This window comes from Pieris brassicae, chromosome 10, assembly GCF_905147105.1.
Source record: "Pieris brassicae chromosome 10, ilPieBrab1.1, whole genome shotgun sequence".
NCBI classification, from domain to species: domain Eukaryota; kingdom Metazoa; phylum Arthropoda; class Insecta; order Lepidoptera; family Pieridae; genus Pieris; species Pieris brassicae.
In genome coordinates, this window is record NC_059674.1 from 3,545,548 (window position 1) to 3,569,650 (window position 24,103).

The 24,103-nt window shown below is 33.0% G+C and overlaps 1 protein-coding gene across 1 annotated transcript; it reads right to left on the bottom strand.

The window, feature by feature from the left end:
* Positions 1 to 5,040: 5,040 nt before the first annotated feature.
* Positions 5,041 to 15,612, bottom strand: LOC123715242 (probable cytochrome P450 4d20). The gene is made up of 10 exons (XM_045670179.1): positions 15,436 to 15,612; positions 14,915 to 15,024; positions 12,414 to 12,507; positions 9,596 to 9,778; positions 9,045 to 9,114; positions 8,704 to 8,830; positions 7,997 to 8,209; positions 7,521 to 7,764; positions 6,543 to 6,710; positions 5,041 to 6,053 (listed from the first exon to the last, which is right to left on the bottom strand). The coding sequence occupies exons 1-10, from the start codon at positions 15,590 to 15,592 to the stop codon at positions 5,893 to 5,895; spliced, it is 1,527 nt and encodes a 508-aa protein (XP_045526135.1). The 5' UTR covers positions 15,593 to 15,612; the 3' UTR covers positions 5,041 to 5,892.
* Between the last annotated feature and the right edge of the window lie 8,491 nt (positions 15,613 to 24,103).

Genomic DNA, 24,103 nt, shown 5'->3' on the forward strand with positions numbered 1-24,103 from the left:
GGATTTGATTGCTTGGCTCCATAAATTTAAGATAGATGTAATATTATGTAAACGGTATAAAAACGTTTATTTCTCTCTCGGTTTGTTGTTATGTTTTCGTTACGTTTTTTTGGATTAATTATATTTTTTATAAACTATTTATAAGGAATTTAAAATTGCTATTGTGCCTTGTAAATTTGTCATGTATCACTTTAGACACTAAGGTCTTTTTTTTATAAATATCCCTACATCCTAGCCTAGGAACGAAATCAGGCAGATATGACCGAGTAGCTAAGCAGCACGGGAGTGTCGAAGTCTCCCCTTTCATAAAAAGGGACATTATTATTATGCTTCATTTCCAGGTCTTTTATGGACTGCCGACGTTTCCTTTTGTCTTGCGAATTCCAGTCGTGGGCTTGTTTGGCTATGGCCCACCCATTTCGCCTTTGGGCTTTTTATAAACCTGTCAATTGACACCTCATTGCATAGCTCCCATAGGCATTCTTCTAGAGTTCAAGAAATAAATTTAACAAATATTCAAGTTTCGCGCTTAACAACATATTTTGCTTATCATTTATAGATTTATTTACAGATAACCTTACAATAAAATTTCTTGATTTGAAATAATACACAGAACATTTTCCCGCTATTTGTTCACGAGATGAAAACTTTTAAATTAAAATTGATAATTATATTTTATATTATCTAAGTGTAATTTTTTTTCTGGCCAGTCTTAATCATCAGGTTTTCTTTAAGTAGGATATTCCACGGCATACGTTAAGTAATGTATAAACCGACATTTTAAGTTACAAGTTGTTGTAGTTATTTTAGTAGAACAGTGTAAGTGTTTGTTTCTTCTTTTATTTTATACTTACCTACTTGTATAACTAAGTCAATTATAAAGACACTCTGTATCTCGACGTCAGGGGCGCCAATAACAGATTCCTAGGTTGCACTTTCTATCACAAAAACTGTAACCCACTGTGGACGCTTCAGGGGCCGGAGAAATTGTGACCATTTTGTGTCACATTATTTTTTTAAAGAAATAAAGTTAAAAATAAGGTAATAAAGGTAAAATTTTTAATATTTACTATTCTTAAGTACCTTATACTATTGATATACATACCATACATATTACGTGAAAAATTATACTATCAACTTGGTAGCGCTAAAACCTAGGTATGGACCTCAGATTTATGTATGTGTTCCGTGATCATTTCTAATAGACAAGTAGGTGATGAAGCTTTTGTGCCTGACAAACGCCGTCGACTTTTTAAGTCTAAGGCATTAGATTCCTGATATTTTGCTTGCCGTATAAGTGAATGTTAAATGTGCGTCGAAAGTCTACTAGTGCACCGCCGGGGTTAAGGCCATAAGGCTAACACGTGTCTAGTTGAAAAACCTTTTATTTTCCTTGACTATTATACACTGCATAATTTACTATACTTACATAATAATTATTTAATCTATAATAAAAATTAGATTTATTTCTATTTCTAGATAGTTCGAGCTTATTTCCTAGTTCTTGACGTATCTGATTGTAACTTTTCCCATTGACTACGAAAAGTTCAACTCTAAATCAGACCAGTGACAGTAATACGTTTAACAAATTCAACTGATAAGATATGAAAAACAAGGCCAACATTAAGTATAAGGTATAAGAGTACCATTAACGCTTAGAGCAGTGTTGGCCTAGTGGCTTCAGCGTGCGACTCTCATTCCTGAGGTCGTAGGTTCGGTTGGTTGCACCAATGGACTTTTTTTTCTTTACGCGTATTTAATAATCGCTCGAACGGTGAAGGAAAAGATCGTGAGGAAACCACCTTGCCTTAGACCCAAAAAATCGACAGCGTGCGTCAGGCTCAGGAGGCTGATCACCTACTTGCCTATTAGATGATCATGAAAGAGATACATAAATCTGAGGCCCAGAACTAAAGAGGTTGTAGCGCCATTGATTTTATTTTTAACACTCAGACAATATACAAGGCCAAAACTTCTTTTCTTGAAGGACCCTAAGTCCTTCTAGATCAGAGCTTATTGTTGCGTCGAAGAAATTTTGGCTTAGAGCCTGATATTATAACGATTTAATGCTTGGATCCAATAATTGTTCTCTGTTAAACCTATGTAGTTACCTACGATTATGCTGTCAAACAGCGACTATTGCTGGCTGTGACGCTGTGAACTTGCTCAGAGATTCACCATTTATAATAGGATTCAAAGGAGTGGCACTGTCTATTGTTTGTTATGGGACGGTTTGGGTTTTGTTTTATTTTCTGTCGAACTACTAAGCTATTATACTACCTATAAGTTTAAAATAAAAAAAATATTGACAAAAAATTTATTAAATAATTCTTGCTTAGCTTTTTGTGTCAAGAATAATAATTCAGAGGTATTGTAGTAGTCAGTCTCGTTTTTTATAGGTCTCGTGAATTTTTTTATAGGCTCGTATGTGATTGGCCCGGCCGATTCGATTTGAGGTGGAGTGTTCAGAGATGTCTTAGCACTATGGCATTCAGAATACGTTTTTGACATACGGAAGTAACACTTAGCGCTACGTTTCCTGATCGATTCGAATCCGGTATCGATATTTCATTTAGGGAATGTAATCCCGAGTTATAAATCGGAATTTTTCGAGATCAATCCCGAAGAATGTTGGTTTCTTCGATGATAAGCGTATCTCTGAGCGTCGAATAAATGGACCCGCAGCGTTGTTTTATTTGAAAAATATGCTTGTACTCAGTAATTAGATAGAACAGAAATCGATGATGAATTTCCTCCTTTACTGCAGCATTCTAATCAAGGGAGTAGAACGGAAGAGAAGAACTGGCAATAAACTCTCCGCCAATACTTTTAATCACCAAGTTTTTGTTTTACACAACATTTGTAAGGCTACCATTACACCACGATCACCATGACGTAGAGGATTTACGTGCGGCGGCTATGCCAACACGCATCCTCAATACCCGAAATCTCGAAAATACCGAGTCATCGCAAGATTGTAATTCCTAGCCCCACGAGATTTCAAATTAACGATGTCGACTCGTGATTGCATTCCCTAATTTACCAGTTTTAATTGCAAAGAATGCAGTGGGTTTGAACCGAAACCTTACATTTGGTGCAATCAAAAAACACTTGAAAAACGAGTTGACGTACAGACACGAGCGGTAACGTTCGGCTCTGTACATCGAGAGCAAACAACGTAGGAAACGTACGTAACGTAACGACGAGAGAACGTTAAGGTATTTGCTACCGCGGCTAATAAATGGAATGCCCAGTCAATTATTGGATAGCCTAACGTTATCCAACATATAAAGTAAGTTGATAAACTACTTTTATATGCATTTGTCGCCTTTCTAAACAAGACTGCTATGGTTACATATCGCTTGCCCCGGGGAACAAAGTTTTAAAACACAATGACAACTGTTATTATTGACGTCCTTGAGTGATGTACTAATGCAATTATTTTTTAAAAAATTTTGCAAAACATTACCATGAAGACATTACTTTGTGTACAATGTTAGTAATACTCGTTTACCTAATATTGTATCCCTTGTAACAGTTCGCAACAACCATAAATATAGTTTAGATTGTAATTCTACTCAATGATCATAAAGGTTAATGCGACAAAATAAAGAAAAAATAATATATCCCTGTTTCAACAAAAAATATTTTATTTCTGCGAAGAGTGGTTGTCAATTATTACGTTCTAAACATTAGTAAAAATGTGTCGTCGTAATGTGTGGTTCCTGTGACGTCCGTTATTATTATGTTATGTAAAGAGTTAAACAATAGTAAACGCTTTTGCTCTTCAGTCTAATTAGATTTATTACTATAATCTATTTATATTATGTAACTAAAAATCTAAGAAGAGGAAGAAGTAGAAGTGTGGTGTAACATTGTTTTATAAGTAATAGTGTAGTAGACAAGGGTTTTAAAGGGTATGCTTAGGGTTGGTCATGTAGAACGGATGAGAAGAGCTTTATAAATAGGATATACAAAGCCAACCATGGAGTCGGGATGGGTAGGCCTTGTCCAAATCGGACTAAATTTAGGACGCACTAGAGAAGGAACGACTCAAAAGTTCCAATAACTGACAAGCATGCTTGGTGAGTCATGAAAGTGAGTGAGTGAAAGGTGAGTGATGAAGCGTATATCAGGACCGAAGCAAGTTGACATCCGTGGTCTCTGCTTACCTATACTATGTGAACATATAAATGAACAAATAAAATACATATTATTTTTTATGTATATGAGATAAAGATAATTATCAAGATAACAATAACAATTATATTAATATTATTGTTATCTTGATAATAATCTTTTAATTCAGATAGTTTTACATTTAAACACGTTTCTATTTCATACCTTTTTTTGTATCTGTGTGCTCTTTCCAAGCCCCGCCATTCCTCTCTGCCCTGTTTCTTCAATTTGGTCTATTCACCTACCCTCTAAGTATATAACCTATGTTATGCTACCCTCTAAGTATATATACTATGGATAACCTTGTTATCAATAGTAGCCTTGTGCCTATTATTAATATATTTTTATTAAATTCTTCGTGTAAATCAATTAATAAAATCTACTATGTTTGTATATAAGCGTTTTTAATGATAAGTTTTTCTTTTTATACTCCGATTATCCCTCACAAATTCCCAACATAAACTTAAAAGCAAAGCATTTTTGCACAAAATATCTCTTACCCATCTGAGAGGACTGTAAGTTTGTTGCTTATATTTTGTGCTGGAATTAAAAAACTTTCAGTGTCCATTTTCTTCTCAAAGGTCTTTTATAAATCGATTGTGATTTTAATATAAAATAAAATAGAATAGTTAAATAATGATTTACTTCATAACAGATAATTATTTATATACAATGATTTTGTAATAATTATTACAAACGATAAAGTTATGCATGTTTCGTTTTATATAAAAGTTATATAAATTGAAACTACATTTATTTAAGTAACATAACCTTTTACTTTATTTTTATAAATAAATTGCTATCATACATCTTAATTATAATAAAGTTATCTTTTATGTATTACAAGCCTTTGAATATACATCCGTTTACTATAGAAACGATTAAAATAAATTTTCTTAATCTAATTTTCACACAATGCAACGATTAGGTAATTAATTCATTGTTATTAGAAATTTCGTAATGAAAAATTATCACAAAGAAAAACATTATATGTATAATACTTGTCCTTGTCCATAAACCGCTGAGATTAAATCATAATATGTTCGCATTTAATTTATATAAACAAAGAATTTATTATATATAATAACTAACAGAGCCAAAAGGCTTAAATGGAGACGGTAAGGGCACCTGCTCAGAGAGAAAAATGTTTGAAAGAAGTTACTCAATGGACAGGAGGAGAAGTAGTCCATGCGCGCGATGGGCAGATAAAATAGACTTTAAAATAGGTCTGGTCCTCTGTGGCAAATACTTGCCAGGGATAGGAAGCATTGGAAGCAGCTGGAGCTGGCATTTGTGCACAAGGGCAAGCTGTACAAGAGAACAGCCGTGCAACGAAACAAAAAAAAAAATTGTAAACTTTTCTCTTGTATTTTTTTTAATAAAGCCTTTGAAATTGAAATAACTAATAAAATTAACGGGTATCTAATAGTACTAATAGCCAGTGAAATTTGTTTTGTTAATTTTTAAGAACGGCAATCGCCTGATTACTAAGTATATATACTATTACTTGCCGGTTATTGGTAGTTGGAAGACATATATATTCTCGGATTTTTATACAAATGGAACTAAGTAACGTAAGATTCTCTACAGTTTCATCTCTACCACACCCGAATAAGGATGGCTCAAAAATATTTATTTGGGATTTTAACTTATTAATTAATTAACTATCAAATATTGACTTGGTCACAAGGTTTTTTAGGGCAGTCTATGGATCTAGGTTCGTTTCTTTAGTCTAAGTTGTAAACCATTTTTGGATTCTGTTACTATTCTGTAAGCGAATTGTGGTTCTGTACCGGGACCGCCGAGGGAAAGCTCGTACCTCCTGATAATATTGGATATGGTAGCCTTCATTGCCACCCACGCGAACCGGAAACCTAAAACAACAGAACGTCGTGAAAACAGGAAATAAATTGTATTTTTTATAATTACGTCGAAAAGCCCATAACGATTTTATACACAGACACACGTCAAAAGCCTATGTAGTTTTTACTTTATTTTGTCTGTTTGTTATCATGTTTTATAGTTTATTATTCATATATATGTATCTCCTATATTTATTATTTTATCGGTACTTTAGACTATAATCATTTTTTTATTGAAGTTCATCACGTCATATATAATGCATTTTTGACGGTATGTCTTACTATTCTACAACACATTACATTTATGGTGAAGGTACAAAAATAGGCAAAAAATTATCGGTTTCGGATAGGTACTTTGCTTTTTTTTAAAATTGATCAGCCCACTTTAGCTCGACTATATAAATACATCATACACATATATTTCTTTAGTCTGTACCAGTGTAAGCATGTTTCATTTCCTCGTATGGTATATGAAAAGTTCCAACACTAAAAGTCACTCACCTAAACAATTCCTTGGTCCAGCACTGAACGGAACAAAAGCATGATTGTGCATTGGCTCAAAGAATCTTTCTGGATTAAATTTCTCCGGTTCATGGAACGTCTTCGGGTCTTGATATATGGCTTCATAAAATACTACAACGGTTGTATCGGCTGGTACCTTTCTACCATCTGAAATAAAGGAGTTTTACAATTATTAGTGAAAAAATTCAATACCAAATGTCAATATTTTTTAAAGTGAAACTTCTTTATCGGCGTTGTAAATAAATTACCGTCACATTTTTCGGTTACGCGTCACATTATTCCGTCACGCGTCACATTATTCCGTTACGCGTCACATTTTTTTCGTTACGCCCCTACCACGGTTGATTCGAAGAGATTCGAAGCTATTAATAACAAAAATATATAATAACTATAACAATGATAGTAATAATAGTAGTTATTAAGATTATTACAATGAAAATTGAAATGAAATAATTGTATTGTCTACACACATTTTTGTAAATATATTTGTATTTGCAACTAAACGACCTACTACGCACTACGCTTATTAGTTTGGTCATAATTTATTTTCGGTACTAATTTACCAAGCAAATATTTTTATTATAGAAAAATTATTTGCACAGGCGCTTCACGGTCTAAGGTATCATTTGCTGAACTACAAACTTGCGCTCAATGCCAAGTCATGGCGATTTATAACGCCTTATGAAAAGTTATCCGCAAAAACATTTATCAATTCTTATAAAAGACCTATTCAAAACTCATACACCTTTATTGGAACAGTGTTGGCCTAGTTAAACGTGTGACTACCAACCATGTGTGGATGCTAGTACCAGCTATGAAACCATTACTTTATGTAAGATCGTGTGAAACAAATGCAATTTTCGGTCAAATCTAATAGCTTGGTCCTTATCACTCTTATGCCACTTTGCAAGTGCATAAACGAGATAAGTAGAAGCTTAAAATTTTAAATTTAATTACCTTTAAATTCTAAATCATTTTTTAGCTGTCTTCCAATTTTCGTAACCGTGGGTATCATTCTAATACTTTCTTTAATGGCTGCCTCGAGATATTTCATGTCTGTCAATTCAGTATTGGTCGGTTTTTTGGAAAAGTCCTTATTATAAATAGATCGTTGTTCTTCTAAAATTCTCTTCTGTACCTCTGGGTACTTGGCTATACAGTATAAGGTGTGTGCCATCGTCATTGTTGTCGTGTAGTGTCCCTGCAAACAAATATATTAAAAACTAATTAATTTAGTTGTGCTGAAAATAATAAAAGGTTTGTATTAATCACAAAAATGTATTTCAATGCGCAATTTACAAGCTTACAGTAGTAAATTTGTATTCTTGTCAGCGCATAATGAACAACTTACAATACTTTGTTTCATTAGCAGTTCATAATTATGTTAAGTCATTGTAATTTTTTTAAAGAATGAATTAATAAAATGTCCTTACAGTCCAAGTAACGAGCGTTATTTCGTCATTAATCATGTCTTCAGGAAGTGGCTCTCCATTATACATTTTGCTCAAAAGGAATTTATCCAAAAGACACATATCATCAGACACTTTGTTCCCCAATATCTCCTCCAAGTCAACATCAACGTTTCTATTGTTATTTTCAGTGTCGTTAATTATTTTTTTAAGCGCCTTCTTTCTCTCCGAAATTATCTAAAAATGTAGCACGTGAAAATTATAATTATTTTTTTCCTCTTATCAATCTCAAATAGCTGTAGAATGTATATTCCTTGTCTATCTTATACCGAAATCTATATGCATGACACAACAGTTTTTGGGAATATATTATTAGTTTATTTCTTACAATTAATTATTGGTATGGTTGTGTTGAAAGTTGAATGCAAATATATCGCTATAACCAATTAAGTGAACATAGTGTATAATGATATCTCTACCCGTAAGCCTTTAATACGGGAAAGAGCAGATATTTCTGTATTTGTTTCAGTATTTTTAATGTAGTTTGCTTATCCTTGTTTCATGTCTATTAATAAATCGGCCCAATATTATAAACGTATTATAAGGCTCAATTAATAACATGTTTATGTTTTTATTTAAGGTATGTCAAGAGTGACAAGGGTAAAGCGTTCAATAACCATTATGATCCTTATGAATGTAACAAATTAATACAAACTCGATAAAGAACTTACGACAGTGCTTGTGTCTCGAATGGTTTTTATGGTCTCTGTCATTTCCTTGTAAAATGGTGTTAGTTGGAAAATAAACTTGATGTTCCTCCAATACGAGAAAAAGTTCTGTGTTATGATATTAACTACTCTGAAACACAAGAGAATTTATCATATAAAAATATGCACATTTATAGTTAAAAAATTAATTCTGATATGGATATTGAATATTTTTCTTTATTATTAAAATGAATTGTTTTGCAGCATAAAACAGGAAATATTAGATTCCAATTAAATCAACGTCATAAGTTTTATTTGAGTTAGGGTAGTCTAGTAGGAGGAATTAGGAATTTCAGGAAACTTACTTGGCACTGGCTTGTAAGTAAGGATGGTCCGGGGTTGCAAGAAGATCCGAATTGACACCCATAAGTGAATCTGAAAACAGAGAAGGATTATGAAGACTAAAAATCAATGAAAACTGAATGGCCCCAAGTGTGGAAGTCGAATTACCATTTTACCAGAATTACCATCTAACATTCACTCGTACGATGAAGAACAACACTTGTTTATAAAAATAATCAAAAACACGCAAACTGAGGCCCATATAGATTGAAGCGCCACTGGATCAATATTACTATAGTACATTTGTCTGGTGTTGTCCTATAATTTTAATTATAAATAAACTACTTTCTATGTAATTTAGAAAGGACTTCGATTGAAGTGAGTGAAGTACGTGACTGACTGAAAGCCGTTTTTGACTCTAGTCTTTGACGTCTTCTAACTTTTATGTTGCTTTGCCACGAGGTCTTTTAAATTTTCATTAGCTATTGGATCATCCGGACCCGTTAACACAAGTCACAGTTTCCTACGACCACTTAAATGTTTTAGATTATACATGTTTTATCATAATACTTACTGCACAGAATATCGAACATATACGGTCTCAAATAGCGGTACATATCGACCACAGTACCGTCGTGATCGTCAAAAACCTCGAACAAGCTGTCGCAGTGTTTATTTACGTGCTCTACCCTCTTCTCTAGGGTTTTGAAGTGGAAACTTGTCGCCATCAACTTGCGTATTGTTTTCCAACGTTCACCTATGAAAATTTGAATTGAACACTGTTATTATGGTGGCCTAGAATAGGATTAACTCATATTGAAAGTTATTTTAAACAATTATAAAATGGTATATTCAGTAAATTATGCAGTGTTTATTCATAATGTAAAATTATGTGTTTCGAAGAAAATGTAAAGATTAATGGAATTGCAAAGACAACAGGCATATATATATATATATATGGGCATAATTGTAATATCCTTTAACTGTACCAGATTTTTTAAATTTTAATTTGCTATTAAACATAGTAATACAAATGTTAGTTAAAGTTAAAGGCTAACACTCTGAGCAAATACTTAGAGTTAAGCAGGATTTTGATACACGGGAGCCATATTTCGCATTTTTGTCTCTGAATGTTATCCTAAGACAAATAAAAAAATATTAATTTTATTAATATCAACTTAATTAATCTTAGTTAATCATCTTAAAAAAACTCTTTCAATTTGGAAGCCTTATACAAAAGGCCTTCCTTTAAATGTGAAAGTGCGTGGGAATATCTGATTGAGATAAACAAGGATTGGTAACAGTTTCAGTAACCGCAGTCAGACACAGTGACCGCATATTGTAAACTGTTTTAGCATTCATATGGTGTGACAAATTGCTATATTGCTTTAAACTTAGTTAACAACATATACTTAGTCTAACCATAAATACTGTTACAATGGAAAATTAACAAAGTATTACATTTGAATTAGAATCTGTTATTTTTATACACCATTCATTGGGTGTTCTCATGGCACCAATAAATGGTACAATATTTTGCGATCTTAAAATGGAGAGTGGTGATAAAGATTTTTTTTGCAATTTTTAAAACTCTCCATACGCTTGGTATTAGTAAAACGTTTCGTGTACCGGGCTATTAATAGGTACAACGAGACCTCCTCAGTTTGAGACAGAAAAAGATCGGCCCGTTTTCGTATGAGTACTACGTGTGTTCTTACGAAAAAGGTAGTCAAAGCTGTAGGGGAAAGAATTCGAAGAAATCCTGTCCGAAAGCAAAAGATTTTATAACGGGAGATGAATAACACCTAAAACCATGTCGCGTATGTTAAAAGATGACTTAGGTCTTGTAGCCTACTACTACATACTAGTCATTTCATAAAAAATAATAGGGTGGTAAAACCGAAACAACTACTGAAGCGGTACGCAAAGGGAGGACAAACAAACATTTTGGTTACCGTTGAGAATTTTTTTACAATAGAGCATCATTTTAACAAATAGTATGACCGTATTAATGCTCAAAGCTATAAGGGAGCATTCCAATTAGTCAACAGAGTGCAACGTGGGCACTATCTGACTTCAGTGTTGATTTGGTGGAGTATTGGCTATGAAGGAGTGGCAGAGCCATACTTTTATGAAACAGGTATCAAAACTTCGGCACAAGTGTATCAAGATACAATTCTTGAGAAGGTAGGGAAGCCCCTTAACAACACCATGTTCAATAACCAACAATAGTCCTTCCAGCAAGACTTGACGCCGGGTAATAATGCTCGGTTTACGCAGCAGGAGCTGAAGGCTGTCCTTCATCTAGTCCCGATCTTAATCCCCTTGAAGATGAAGAACATCTGAAGATGTATTGTCAGTTTTTGACAGTACGGCTTTCTCTAAACGCCATTCCAAATTATATTTGGAATCCCTAACACAATCCGTGAAGAATTTCCCCATCAAAAGTGTGCTTGCTTCTATTGATATCTGGCCTCAACGTTTAAAGGACTGTATTGCAGCCAATGGAGACCACTTCATGATATTTCAAATTTATGTATTAAACTAATACACTGTAAAAGTAATAAATGTTATTTGCAATAGATGTTTTTTACTTTGTTTCAGTATTTATGGCTAGACTAGGTATACTAGCGGCTTGTTCAGCTTTTCGCACGGCTGCATTTTTTAATAATAGGAGGTTAATTGAAAGAATTTTGAAATTAAAAATATTTTAATATTAGGCAACATCAAATATAAAAGCAAAAACACGACTCAAAACGTCAATTTATAAGAGATGTTCTTCAAACGAATTCGAGAAAAAAACACTCCAATTAAATATACTTTTTTTAACATTTTACAACTTTAGAGTAACACCTAAAGAATTAATATGTATTGCGTAAACAGGTTTTTAAAAGCTTTCTATTAAGCCAAAAAACCCAACTGGGTTTCTCGATGTGTAATTTTTTGGCCAACATCGGCAAGCCACCTCAAGAATTCGTTGCGTTTAGTCCAGTAGAGGATAAGCTTCCATTGATTGATTTGATTGATTTGTTTATTTTTTAATTGAATATTCTTTAACGGAAGTCTTGAATCTATTGTCATTAATACGTTCCCTCCAAGTTGTTTAAAGTTCTTGATAGTTTTGTATTGCAATGATTTGTTGATAATATCTAATTGCCATTTATAATATTCTATCCTTTATTAATCAAATAAGTTAATGGTCATGTCGTTATAATGATTAACAATTTTAATAAACGACAAAATGGATTAATTGGATTAAATAATAGGACATTGATCCGCATAAATTATATAATAGAAGCCTATGTATGTCCGTTCGAACGCAAAATACTAGTACATCAAGTCTATTTATATTTTCGTTTCTGTTATATAAAGATATTTGTGATATATCTTACCTTCTGAAGTTGAGACAGAATTTCCAAAGAACGGTTGCATTGCTGTGTTTCTTTCAACTTGCTTTCCGAGTTCCGTTGGGTGATTAAGAATAGTCTGCAATCATGATTATTATAGAATCATAAATTCGAACTATAATTCACATTGTAATTCATCTAGGGTTACGGTAGTGAGTCCGTCAAGTAAGTATATCCAAATAGCAACTCAAAATAACACACCTAGAAGATTTAACTATTTGAAAGTATTACTTTGCGCATTTTGAGGGTAGACGAAATATTAAGTTTATTAAGTAATTGTAATATAACAAAATAAGATGATCGAGTTGTTGATAGTTTCCACCTGGGGCTGGGCCTGGGCAGCAGTTCACACATTTCAGCGTGAATTTTTTAAATTATGTATTTAGGGCGCGCCATTTTGCGCATGAGAAATTAACCAAATGTATACGATTTTAGGCAACAAATACAAGTAAACCAAATATAAAAAGGGTCATAAGCTCTGTAAATGTAATATGGCTTAAGAAAATAGGCTTTATTGACATTGAAGTGGGGTTACTCGCGGGCCATCTGGGCCAGGTTATGTCAAAATATTGTGAATGTTCTATTGACAATTCTTAATGTACCAGTGATAATAGTAACTATAATTTGATGAAACAAGCATCCTAGAAATAAGATGATTTGAAATTTAGAATTTTGTTTTTCTCTGTATTTATAAAATTCTCGTGTCACAATATTTGTTCCCATACTCCTCCGAAACGGCTTGACCGATACTTAAGAATTTTGTATGTATATTCATTCAGTAAGTCTGCGAATCGGCTACTATCTTTCAAACCCCTAAGTGAGTCCATACAGAAAAAAAATTAGATCATTTTTTTGATTTAATTTTTTTATGATACAGCATAAAAAATACATCCCTTAATTGTAACCCCTCTACGATCAACCCCTATTTTTATTATAGTAGATAGGTTATTTTTATTGAACTAAAAAATGTTTCCTGGAAATAATATATATGGCAAAACGACGTTTGCCGGTCAGCCAGTATATTATATACAATATATATACCTAATCAAGCTCTATCAATTAGCTTATCATGACTTATAAAAAAATGTAATTTAAACTTATACTGTTTGTCTAAATAATGCCTGGGGCGTTATTGAAGATCTATAAATACAAGTTTTAAATAATATACAACGTGTTTTAACCGTAATGACCTTTTTTTTCTATTTAAAGGATATCAGTGCCAATATGCATATTAATGTTAAAGTACAAAGAAAATGTTAATAATTAAGAAACCCATCTGTCCATACCAAAAAGTGAGGTAAAATGAGTCAATAAATTTAACACCATTGGAAATTCATTAGTATGAGACTACGCGACGGTGAACGCCTTGGCAGTCCCAGTTCGGTAGAATTAAAAGAATACGTACTATTGCGACGTACATATTATCGCTAAGTTTCCTTGTGGCGAAATCATAACAAACTACAATGAAAAGGATACGACTTTTTCGATGTTCAGAAGTGACGTATGAATACTTAAATAAATCTCAATTATACCTAATGTGTGTAGCCTATGATAAATGTATCTTTGTATAAATTCAATAGGTTCACATTTGATTTAATTTTAGTTAACTCACGTTATTAAACTTAATGTAAATCATATGATTTTGTAACGAAGCGGCGCGCGACAAGCTATGAACTATAGCTGTCGGCAACATAAAAGAATTTGTGCATTGATCAAAATTTATAATTAAAGAATATATTATAAAGTAGATCGACTCATTTGTTATGATAGGTCTACTTTACGACGGTTATTTTGTGTATGGAATTTATTATTTTTTGACGTACGAGTAGGACTTGTTAAATAATACGTTATCGTCTTTAGAATAAAATCAAATACAATATTACGGTATGAAACTTACTGCAGTTTTCAAAAAGGTTTTTACCTTTTTTAACCGGTTAAAGAAACTTTAAGTGATGTCTTGGCAAAAATTTACATTTATTTGTACCTTTAGTTAACTGGTGTTTCTAACACAAAGTTCATAAGCTACTATCACTATTATCACAGCAGTTATTAATTCATATTGGGTTTTTACCAATCACAACTTCCTTATTCGTAATGCTTAAGATTAATATGCGCGCATAAGGCACCTGCGCGTGGACAAATTACACAACCAATTTCGGTCACAACACGGACAAATCGACTGACAGTTGAGATTGTCAGTTGTCACTTGAGAGGTTAAAAGGTAAGTACGGTAGGGGATAGATAGATATATCCTTACTTTTCGCACAATAGCGTAACACAAAACAGCATATTGCCAAGGGGTACTATCATTGTATTTTTACTACATACAATATGCTATGGAAAACAGCTTTATTTCAAATTTTGAAAATCGTTAATATTATTGAGCTCATGTGCGTTATCATGGCAAACAACGAAACACATTGTATATAATAAAACACTCGACTGTTAGTAATTTGTAAATACTTATTTAATAGTGATTTCCTTACCGCAATATCATCTGGATTTGACAGAAGCACCCATTCTTCAGATCCCACTGTCATTCGGAAGTTGGTCCTTCCGTGTTTCTTCCATAATTCCATTAACTTGTGGGAAGAATCTAAAGGGAACCAGAGAAATACTTAGTTTTTCTCAAATTTTTAAACAAGTAATATAAGTACCGTCGTTAACGCATATTGCGTATTTCGGAGTGCAATTTCCGGCGATAATAATAGTTTCAGTTAACACCGGTAGATGTCACTCTTAAAATGATTTTTGGAGACAGAAATTCCCAGGACGACATAAGGCATTGTTTATTATCAAAAAGGCTTTCTAATTTACTATCTATGCTTTAAAGAATAAATACGTATTATTCAAAATAAATAATACTAAACCGTCTTAATAAAAATCAAATGCCTGACGCACAAACCGTGCAGACCAAGAAAGGAAAAAAAAACAATTTCAATAATAAGTTCGGACATTTCAATTATTATTATGAGGCATTTTTTTTTACTAAAAATGATAAACTCACCGTCAGCATCGAATCCCAATTGGAACCCATTCCCGACGATCGGTAGTGGATAGTCCCCAGGATACTGACTAAGCATCTTCCAATTCCGACTGCGCCGACGCATAAACTCATATGTGCACAATAAAACCACTGCGGTCACCACAAGTATGAAAAACATGTTCACTGTTAGCTCTTAACCCTCAGAAGTGTTAAGTGTAAATAAATTGTCTTACATGAAACAGATTCATTTATACCGCGCGGTATTATCCCGCTTATGACTCAGTCACGGAGATCATTTTTGCACCTTTCTTAACCCAGCCCATAGCTTTTAGTTACCAAACATCTGTACCAAAAACACAAACACAAACAAACGATAAAAATACTAAATTAATAATAAACTTAATTCATTAAAAATTGGTTTTTTATTGTTACTTAAATACTTGAAGGTATTTTAAAAAGGTTAAGGCTTGAAATTTTAGTTAAATGCATTACAACGGTACAGTTGATTTGTGTCGTAAATAAAAATATAATATTTTATCGCCAGATTTTAGTTATGAAAATTTTTAAGACATATTTTTACGATATTTTAACTTTTATTTTAATGTATTAAATTCACTTAATATAATTTTCTAAAACACTTAATTAGTAATCAAATGGCGCAAATCCTTTAATTAATATTTATCCCGTCTTTAATTAGCTAAACCCTAGCAAATAATTTGTTAATTAGTATGTATTTTCTACTAAACCCTAGCAAATAATTTGTTAATTAGTATGTATTTTTTAATGTTTTAATATATTTTTTTATAGTGAAAGTACTGTTGGTATTATTATTATATGTATGTTAAATGTGTTAACTACTCTATATCTGTGTGTTATTAAATACAATAATTTTATATTTTAATAAATATTAATTATAAAGCTTGAACTTGGAATATTTTTAAATATTGGGAAAAACTAGTCCTAGGAATAAATAAATCATGTAATAATTTTTATTAGTAATAAAAACAGTATTTACAATTGTCGTAACCTACTTCATAATATTAAAAAGAATTCAAAATTAATAAAAAGAAAATTTAAAAAGTTTGGTCCTTCCGTCCGTCCGTCTTTTTTTGGTATCTTTAACGCTGGAAGCATTTCCTGGTTGTATACTGATTCGTTGAGCGAGGAAAGCACCAGCTCTTGGGTCTCCGGTATTACCAAGTTGAATCTTTAATTAGCGCCTGCGCACTTGAACCCCACGGCCCAAGAGTCTGTATGCCAAAGGAATAGTAATCGATTCATACAATTGATTGGGATTCATAGCATTAGAACTAGGATAGTTGTGTGCTATAAAAATCCATGGTTTATTGTTTATGAATATGTTCAACACATTTTTGTTGTTTTAGCTTCAGGGCTGGTACTCTGTCCCTTCTAACAGCGATGCTAATACAGAATAGTACTGCTTTTATACAAATTTCGCATCGCTATGGATGTTACAATCATACAGAATACCTTCAAAGGAAGTATTAGAAACTCACGTGTTCTTTCACGTTGTTATCCTCAACACGCTGTCTTGGATTAATCAATAATATATTTCCTTAAAAATGAGGAAAACCTGCAAGTTTGTAACGTGACTTATATGAGCTAAAATCATAATTGTATCGTAATGATAGCTATTAAGAATTGACAATATTACGTGTTGAAAGGCAGGTTTCGCTAATGACGCCTTTATTGAATGAGAAAAATGATTGTGAGGCACGAGACTTTGCGGCCGACTGACTGGAGCGAGCATGCTATGGCTCTAACAATCCCTATTCCGAAGAATGGAATGAAGGTGTTATTTATTTATGCTACATCTACAACAGCAATTGTGTATAAATAATATACTAAAAATGGAATACATTAAACAAAAATGTTCAAACATTTACGAAGGAAAAAATCAATAAAACAATATTCAATACATTTGACTAAGTAATATCTAATTCGGCTGTATTGTGTGATGGGTGTTAAAGTGCAGATATATGTGTATGTGGGGTTTGCTATATATTATCATTTCTACCGGCTGTGTTGTTTACCTAAAAAAAAGTAGAGTGCCGAAGTAGAGCAAAGGTTAACATTTCTTACATTTCTCTGTCATCAATTTGTGGCAAAAACCTGATTGCATTAATTTAATAATAAGTACGCTCTTAGACAATATGCAAAGCCAAAACATATTACATAGATATACAATATATATGAAACAGACATTATTATTAGAACATTGATAGACAAAAAGAAAAAGTAAAAGAAATTTAACATTAAACGAAAGACAATCAATCCTGAATATTTTTAAAGAAAAAATCTAAATTGCTGCAGCTAAACCAACAAAAAGTCTTCCCGCCTCTTCAAAATATTTTCTCACATCCTGATGAGATGGAACATATCAACATAATTAGTGTCAGCAAGCTAAAATCAGAAACATTGGTGACTTATGCAAGTAGTTTGAAATACTTTTATTATTAGTAATATAACTCTACTCTGATACAATATTTTAAATCCGAAACTAATTTTAATTAAATGTAGGTTAAATTAATTAATTTAGCGTGAATTTATTAACGAGGATCACTATGCTGAGGGCAAGGCAGTTTTTGTGTCAAATATCTTGTGTTGTATTTGTACAAACAACTTTATTATTTTTCGTTGTTTGAAATGATGCAATATTCAAAGATGGAGTGATAGTTTTAGGCTATTTCATCATGTTTTCGCGAATTACATCGAATTGTCGCGTGACGCGATAAATACGTGAATGTTAGTAAGTTCATTAATATAAACTGTGTAGTAAGATAAAACATTAGCTATTTCTAGTATATATATTTTTCCATGACGAATTATATTATTTCTGTTCCACAACTGAGCATTTTTTGAGGCAATTTTTGCCGCGCAACACCGCTATGTGGAACCAACAGCCCACTGAAGTATTTCCGAATCAATTCGACTTAGACTCCTTCAAGAAAAGAGCTTACCAATCCTTATAAGGCAGGCAACGCACTCGCGAGCACTCTGGCATTAAGAGTGTCAATCACTTAACATAAGGTGAGCCTCCTGCCCGTTTGCCCCTAGTTCTATAAAAAAACATATACTACGCAAACCTATATTCAAGCCACCCAAAAACCCACTTTCTTCGTCCAACGCTTTCAAAGGCCCTTTCTTTTAACCACTTCTTAAAATCAACATTTTCACTGACGATCTTTCGACGACGACAACGATGTCGATTGACGACGAATATTGCACATTTACAATCTTAAACAACATCTCAACATGTCCTAAACTGAAACGGAGAGTATTCTTCTTGTCCAACAGTAGTTTAACTATAAAATAGTAAGTGTTATGCGTAATTTATTAACTCAAGTATCTTAAATATGTCAAATTGATGAGACTAGCTTTCTACAGGGAATACTAGTGTAGAGCTTGTGCACTTTCTTTTATAAACATCCTTTTTTTATTATGTGTAATAAATATTTTTCTTAATTGAGTATTTCACATTTATCTATAATAAGTAAAATTGTTTATAATCCATAATAACTAATTGTAACCAGTAATTTTTTATAAAAAAAGTTCGTTTGTATAAAGTTCACATGTTAGTAGTGAATTTTCTTTGTAAATTAATTATAGCTAAGGTAAAAGCCCCAATAGATGATCATCTATCGGATATGATCACTCCATGTATTTGTATATCTATATTCACACTGTTTACGTGCTAATGATAATATTAATAAATAAAACATCTGCGTTTACAGCACAAGACGTTATGCGACAGAATTGCCATTTTAAGTTTTAATATGTAACAACTAAACAAATACATCAACCAATAGTGTGTATTTTTTCTCGATCTCTCTTACTCACTCTCTCTCTCTGAATCTTTCACACTATCTCTCTCACCTCTCGCTCCATGGCACTGTGTGTGATGCGACGTTCGCTCTATCTCACTCTCTCTCTCGATCTTTCTCACTTGCTTGCTCCATATTCTCACTTTTTTCATGCTACGTTCGCCCTTTCTTTCTCTCAATCGGTCTCAATCACTCTCTCACTTTTCTTCGGTAAAAACGCCGCACATCTTCGTGACGCGAATATTATTATTATTGCGTTTCATCCGTAAGAATTTTACCCTCATGCGCCTAAAGAAGTTTCACTTCAATAAATAATTTTTAGCACAAAGCAGGATACTAATACCGATTTTCAATTGGCCTTATTAATTATAAATTAGATCAAGTATGAAAGTACTAACATCGTAACAACTAGTTCTGTAGAATCAGAATATTCGTATCTGCTTTATAAATGACTTAAATAAATAAAAAGTTTCATCAATAATTCATCGTTGTCTTCTACAAAGATCCTTGTTCTTGTTCTTGACCAATACGATTAAATAGATTTTTATTTCTACAGAACTGAGTGTCCTATCCTCTTTGTTATAGTGCATGCTAGTATATGTAGTAGATACAGTGTAAAGTCCATGTAATAATTAAATCAAAGGATAGGATCTCTCATCTCACTTTGTCACTCATTTGTATTGATATCCTTATATAGATGCCATTAAGTTACCGATTATTATTGATTGCAAAATTATATTAACTTAAATTTTAGTGACTTGGTGACGCGGTGAGGTAACATAAGGACTATGTAAGGTGTTTTTTGATCATTAGTTATTTTTATAACAGGCTTGTAGCTGATTAGCCTTCTCTACCTGACCGACGGCTTTTTGGGTCTAAGACATGCTGGTTTCTTCAGTAGTTTGCCTAATGGCTTCAGCGTGCACCAATGGATTTTCTTTCTATGTGCGCATTAAACATTAGCTGAAACGGTGAATGAAAACATCGTGAGGAAACCGACTTGCATTAGACCCAAAAAGTCGACGGCGTGTGTCACGCACAGAAGGCTGATCACCTACTTGCCTATTCAATTTACAATTGATCATGAAACAGATACAGAAATCTTAGGCCCAGACCTAAAATTTTTTTTGTATTGATTTATTTATTGTATACTGTCTGGTCACACGACGTCAATTCGCTGTATAGTGAATTACCAACACAGCTCGATGCCTTTTACACTAAAAAATACACTCTTAAATTAATAACTTAAACCCTATATAAATTATTGGATCGGATTGTGGTAATTAACCCATATCCGGGAGTGTGGAATAATAAAAAATGAACTGTCTATAACGTTAGTTGATATTCATTGAAATTTAACAGGCAACACACGTTGGAAATAGGTAATTGATTGTCTGTGGTGTGCGTCAATCCGACTATTACATTAGCTTAATTATGCACAAGTACCTACGGGATAGTTTCAACTTTGGCAGATTCTAGAATTTATGGCCGTTATTTTAACTGGCGCTGTTTAATGTTATGTTTACTACTAATAATTTGGGCACGCACAATTTATTATATATTTATTTATATGTAACCTTAACTAGTTATTAACGCTAGCATCCTCTTAGATGCCTTATATTTTTTTGTTCAACTGGTCACGTTTACAATCACATTATGAATTACATATTACAGACCATTCATCCATTGGCGGTACAATCCTATGCGGGTAGCCTAAGATTGCATTCCGGATTCTAATGGATGCTGTACTTCCTCGTACGAGTGCTGCGTACTCAGATAGAAGCGATTTAGGGAGGGTCGCACGCGGCCTATACTACATTCCTTGATAATAATAGACAAAGGATTTTTTTTTATATAAAACAGGGGGCAAACGGGCAGGAGGCTCACCTGATGTTAAGTGATACCGCCGCCCATGGATACCCTCCGGCCGGCCTTTAATAATAGGTACGCTCTTTTCTTTAAGGACTCTAAGTAATATTCAAATACTTTTTACAATTGTTTACTAACTTTGAATAGATCGGTCCCATTTTTGTCCGACTTTTACGCGCTAATGTTCGGGGGTTTTGACAATACAATTTCGTTCCTTAGATCATGCGAGTTTCCTTACTATGTTTTCCTTCACGGCACGAGTGAGTGTTATTGCAAATAGACAAAAAGTCTAACCTACGACTTCAGGGATGACAGTCCAACACTACTTTTACTTTAGGTCTTACTTTGCGTATCATATCGTAAAAATAATCAAAACAAATCAATGGCGCTACAAATAATTTAGGTCTGGGCCTCAGATTTCTGTATCTGTTCTATGATAATTTGTCAATCTAATAGGCAAGTAGTTGATCAGCCTCCTGTGCCTGACACACACTGTCGGCTTTTTGAGTCAAATGTTTTTTGGATTTGAGACATGCCGGTGGTTTCCTCACGATGTTTTCCTTCACGCGAACATGAATTTTAAATGCGCATATAGCAGGAAAGTCCATTGGTACACAGCTATGGATCGAACCTATGACCTCAGTGATAAGAGTAGAAGCGGAAGCACGCTGAAGCCACTAGGCCAACGCTGCTCACTAGCACACTAGGTCGAAAATAATCAATTATATTAAAATCATATAATTCTACAAAACTGATGATATAAACGCTTGCATGCGTGTTGCCTTTACTATTAAAATATCAGTCTACATTATTTATCATACAACGTAAGCGATGCAATTATTCACTGACACACCTTGTATAATCGAATTAAAGTAATTATAGGGGCAGAGGAAAACGATAATGACGTCATGTTACGTCAATATTCACAATTCGGTCATCGGTATATCGGGTTATATACATTGCAATAAGGATAACGCTTTATCCTGTAATACGAATTATTTGCATAAAGTAATTTCTGAGTACCTTCATTCTTATTGCATAATAATTAAAAGGCCTGGCATTGCATGTGTCCATGGTATCATTTAACATCAGACAAGCCTCCTCCAACACAATATACAGGATTCTACACATCAGGATACACACTAGAATTGCCCGTGTTGGGCAGCTAGTCTCTTCCTTTTAACATGTAAACAGTATATTACTCAATGACTTCCACATAACACATTTATAATTAAACCATTTTTGCTCAATAAGAATATTTTCTGTATCAGCATAGGACAGGTTAAGAAGATTGTTTGAAAAAAAAAGTTAATATATTTGCGTTGTGTGCATCCGAGAATATTATTTGTTTGTGAGGCCATGGTTTCAAAAACCTAAGAATGTGAAAAAGTAATGTGTCATGGAACTGCATAACGGGATTTATACGTACGGAAAATAAAACTTTATTTGTTATCATCTTACTGTCTGCACATAGAAATTTCCAACTAAGTTGGTACTGAGTCCAAACTGATCAAGTCGAGGCAGCACGTCTCGACTTGCTAACACTCATTAATTTCTCTCAAATCTCGGCTCTGACTCCAACTTTGCCGCCTCTTCTCTACCGCCAATTATTGAGAAATAACTTCGTCCTAATTACTTGAAAAACATGCTTAAACATTATCGGGATTAAATATAGTTAATTAATAAACATTTAAAATTTTGCAGTAATCTTGTATGGATATCGATATTTTTTTTAAATTTAAGCTTGTATATATAATATATAACCTATGTTGACTGATAATGTAGCTTTGTAGTTTAACAGTGAATTCATGCGAACGAAAATTAATTTTTTAATAATTAGTATTTAAATCTGAAATTATTCTTATAATTCTGTACAGGTGTTGGTATAGGAAGAATTTATTAATTATTAGTTCATTTCGTATGTAGGTTCGATACCTACGCTGTAGATTTTTACATCTGCTATGACATTCTGGTACTATAAAATAATGACGTTTTACAAAAATTAAAAAAAACATAAATGGAACTGGACTAGACATATGATGATGACCAACAAAGAAAAATTGACTAAGGATTTAATAGAGTGGTACCCGAGGAATGGCAAAAGAAAACGAGGAGGTCAAATTAAAAGATCTACCAATGCAGAAGGTCTGCCAAGGATAGAGAGACGTGGAAACAATTGGGGGTGGCCTGTGTCGACAGACAACCTGACCAAAGTGGTTCATAATATATTTATTATTTTGCTACGTCCATTAGTTTTTAGAATACGACTATTTTCTGAGAATAGCATGTAAGTTAAAATGGTCAGATAAAAAAGGGCTTTTTATTATATTTTTATATCATTTTATAATCTATTTTACATTTCACGACAAATAAAGACAACATTTGGAAGTACATTCGGATGCGTTTACATAATAATAGCCAGACTTTATATCAATGTTATCTTTATAAACAACATGCTTACAACTCTCAGCCACGCTCTCTATAGATATTATACGCACACACACCCATTCGAATACTCATGCATTCACGTATACTTTTGGTAGTACGACGAGGGTTTGATTAGATTCTAAGACCTGATGTTAAGTGATACCGCCCATGGACACTCATATTGCCAGAAGGATCGCATGTGCTTTGCCAGCCTTTTAAGAATTGGTACGCTTTTTTCTTGAAGGACCCTAAGTCGAATTGATTCAGAAATACTTCATACATATACTTTAGTATTTAAATAATTATATCAGCTGGTGAATAAATAAAAAACATTATTATTTTTTCTGTGTATTTATAATAATGTATGTACTTAGACATAGACAGAACATTTATTACTAACAAAACATACACACACACACAGAAACACATAAAATAACAATAATTAATAAAATATATATGAAATGAGATATAAAAAAATATTTAAAAGATTTTTTTTAAAAAGGAATGTTTTAAGTGTGTAATTTGTGTGTGCTGTGGTTGTAATTGGC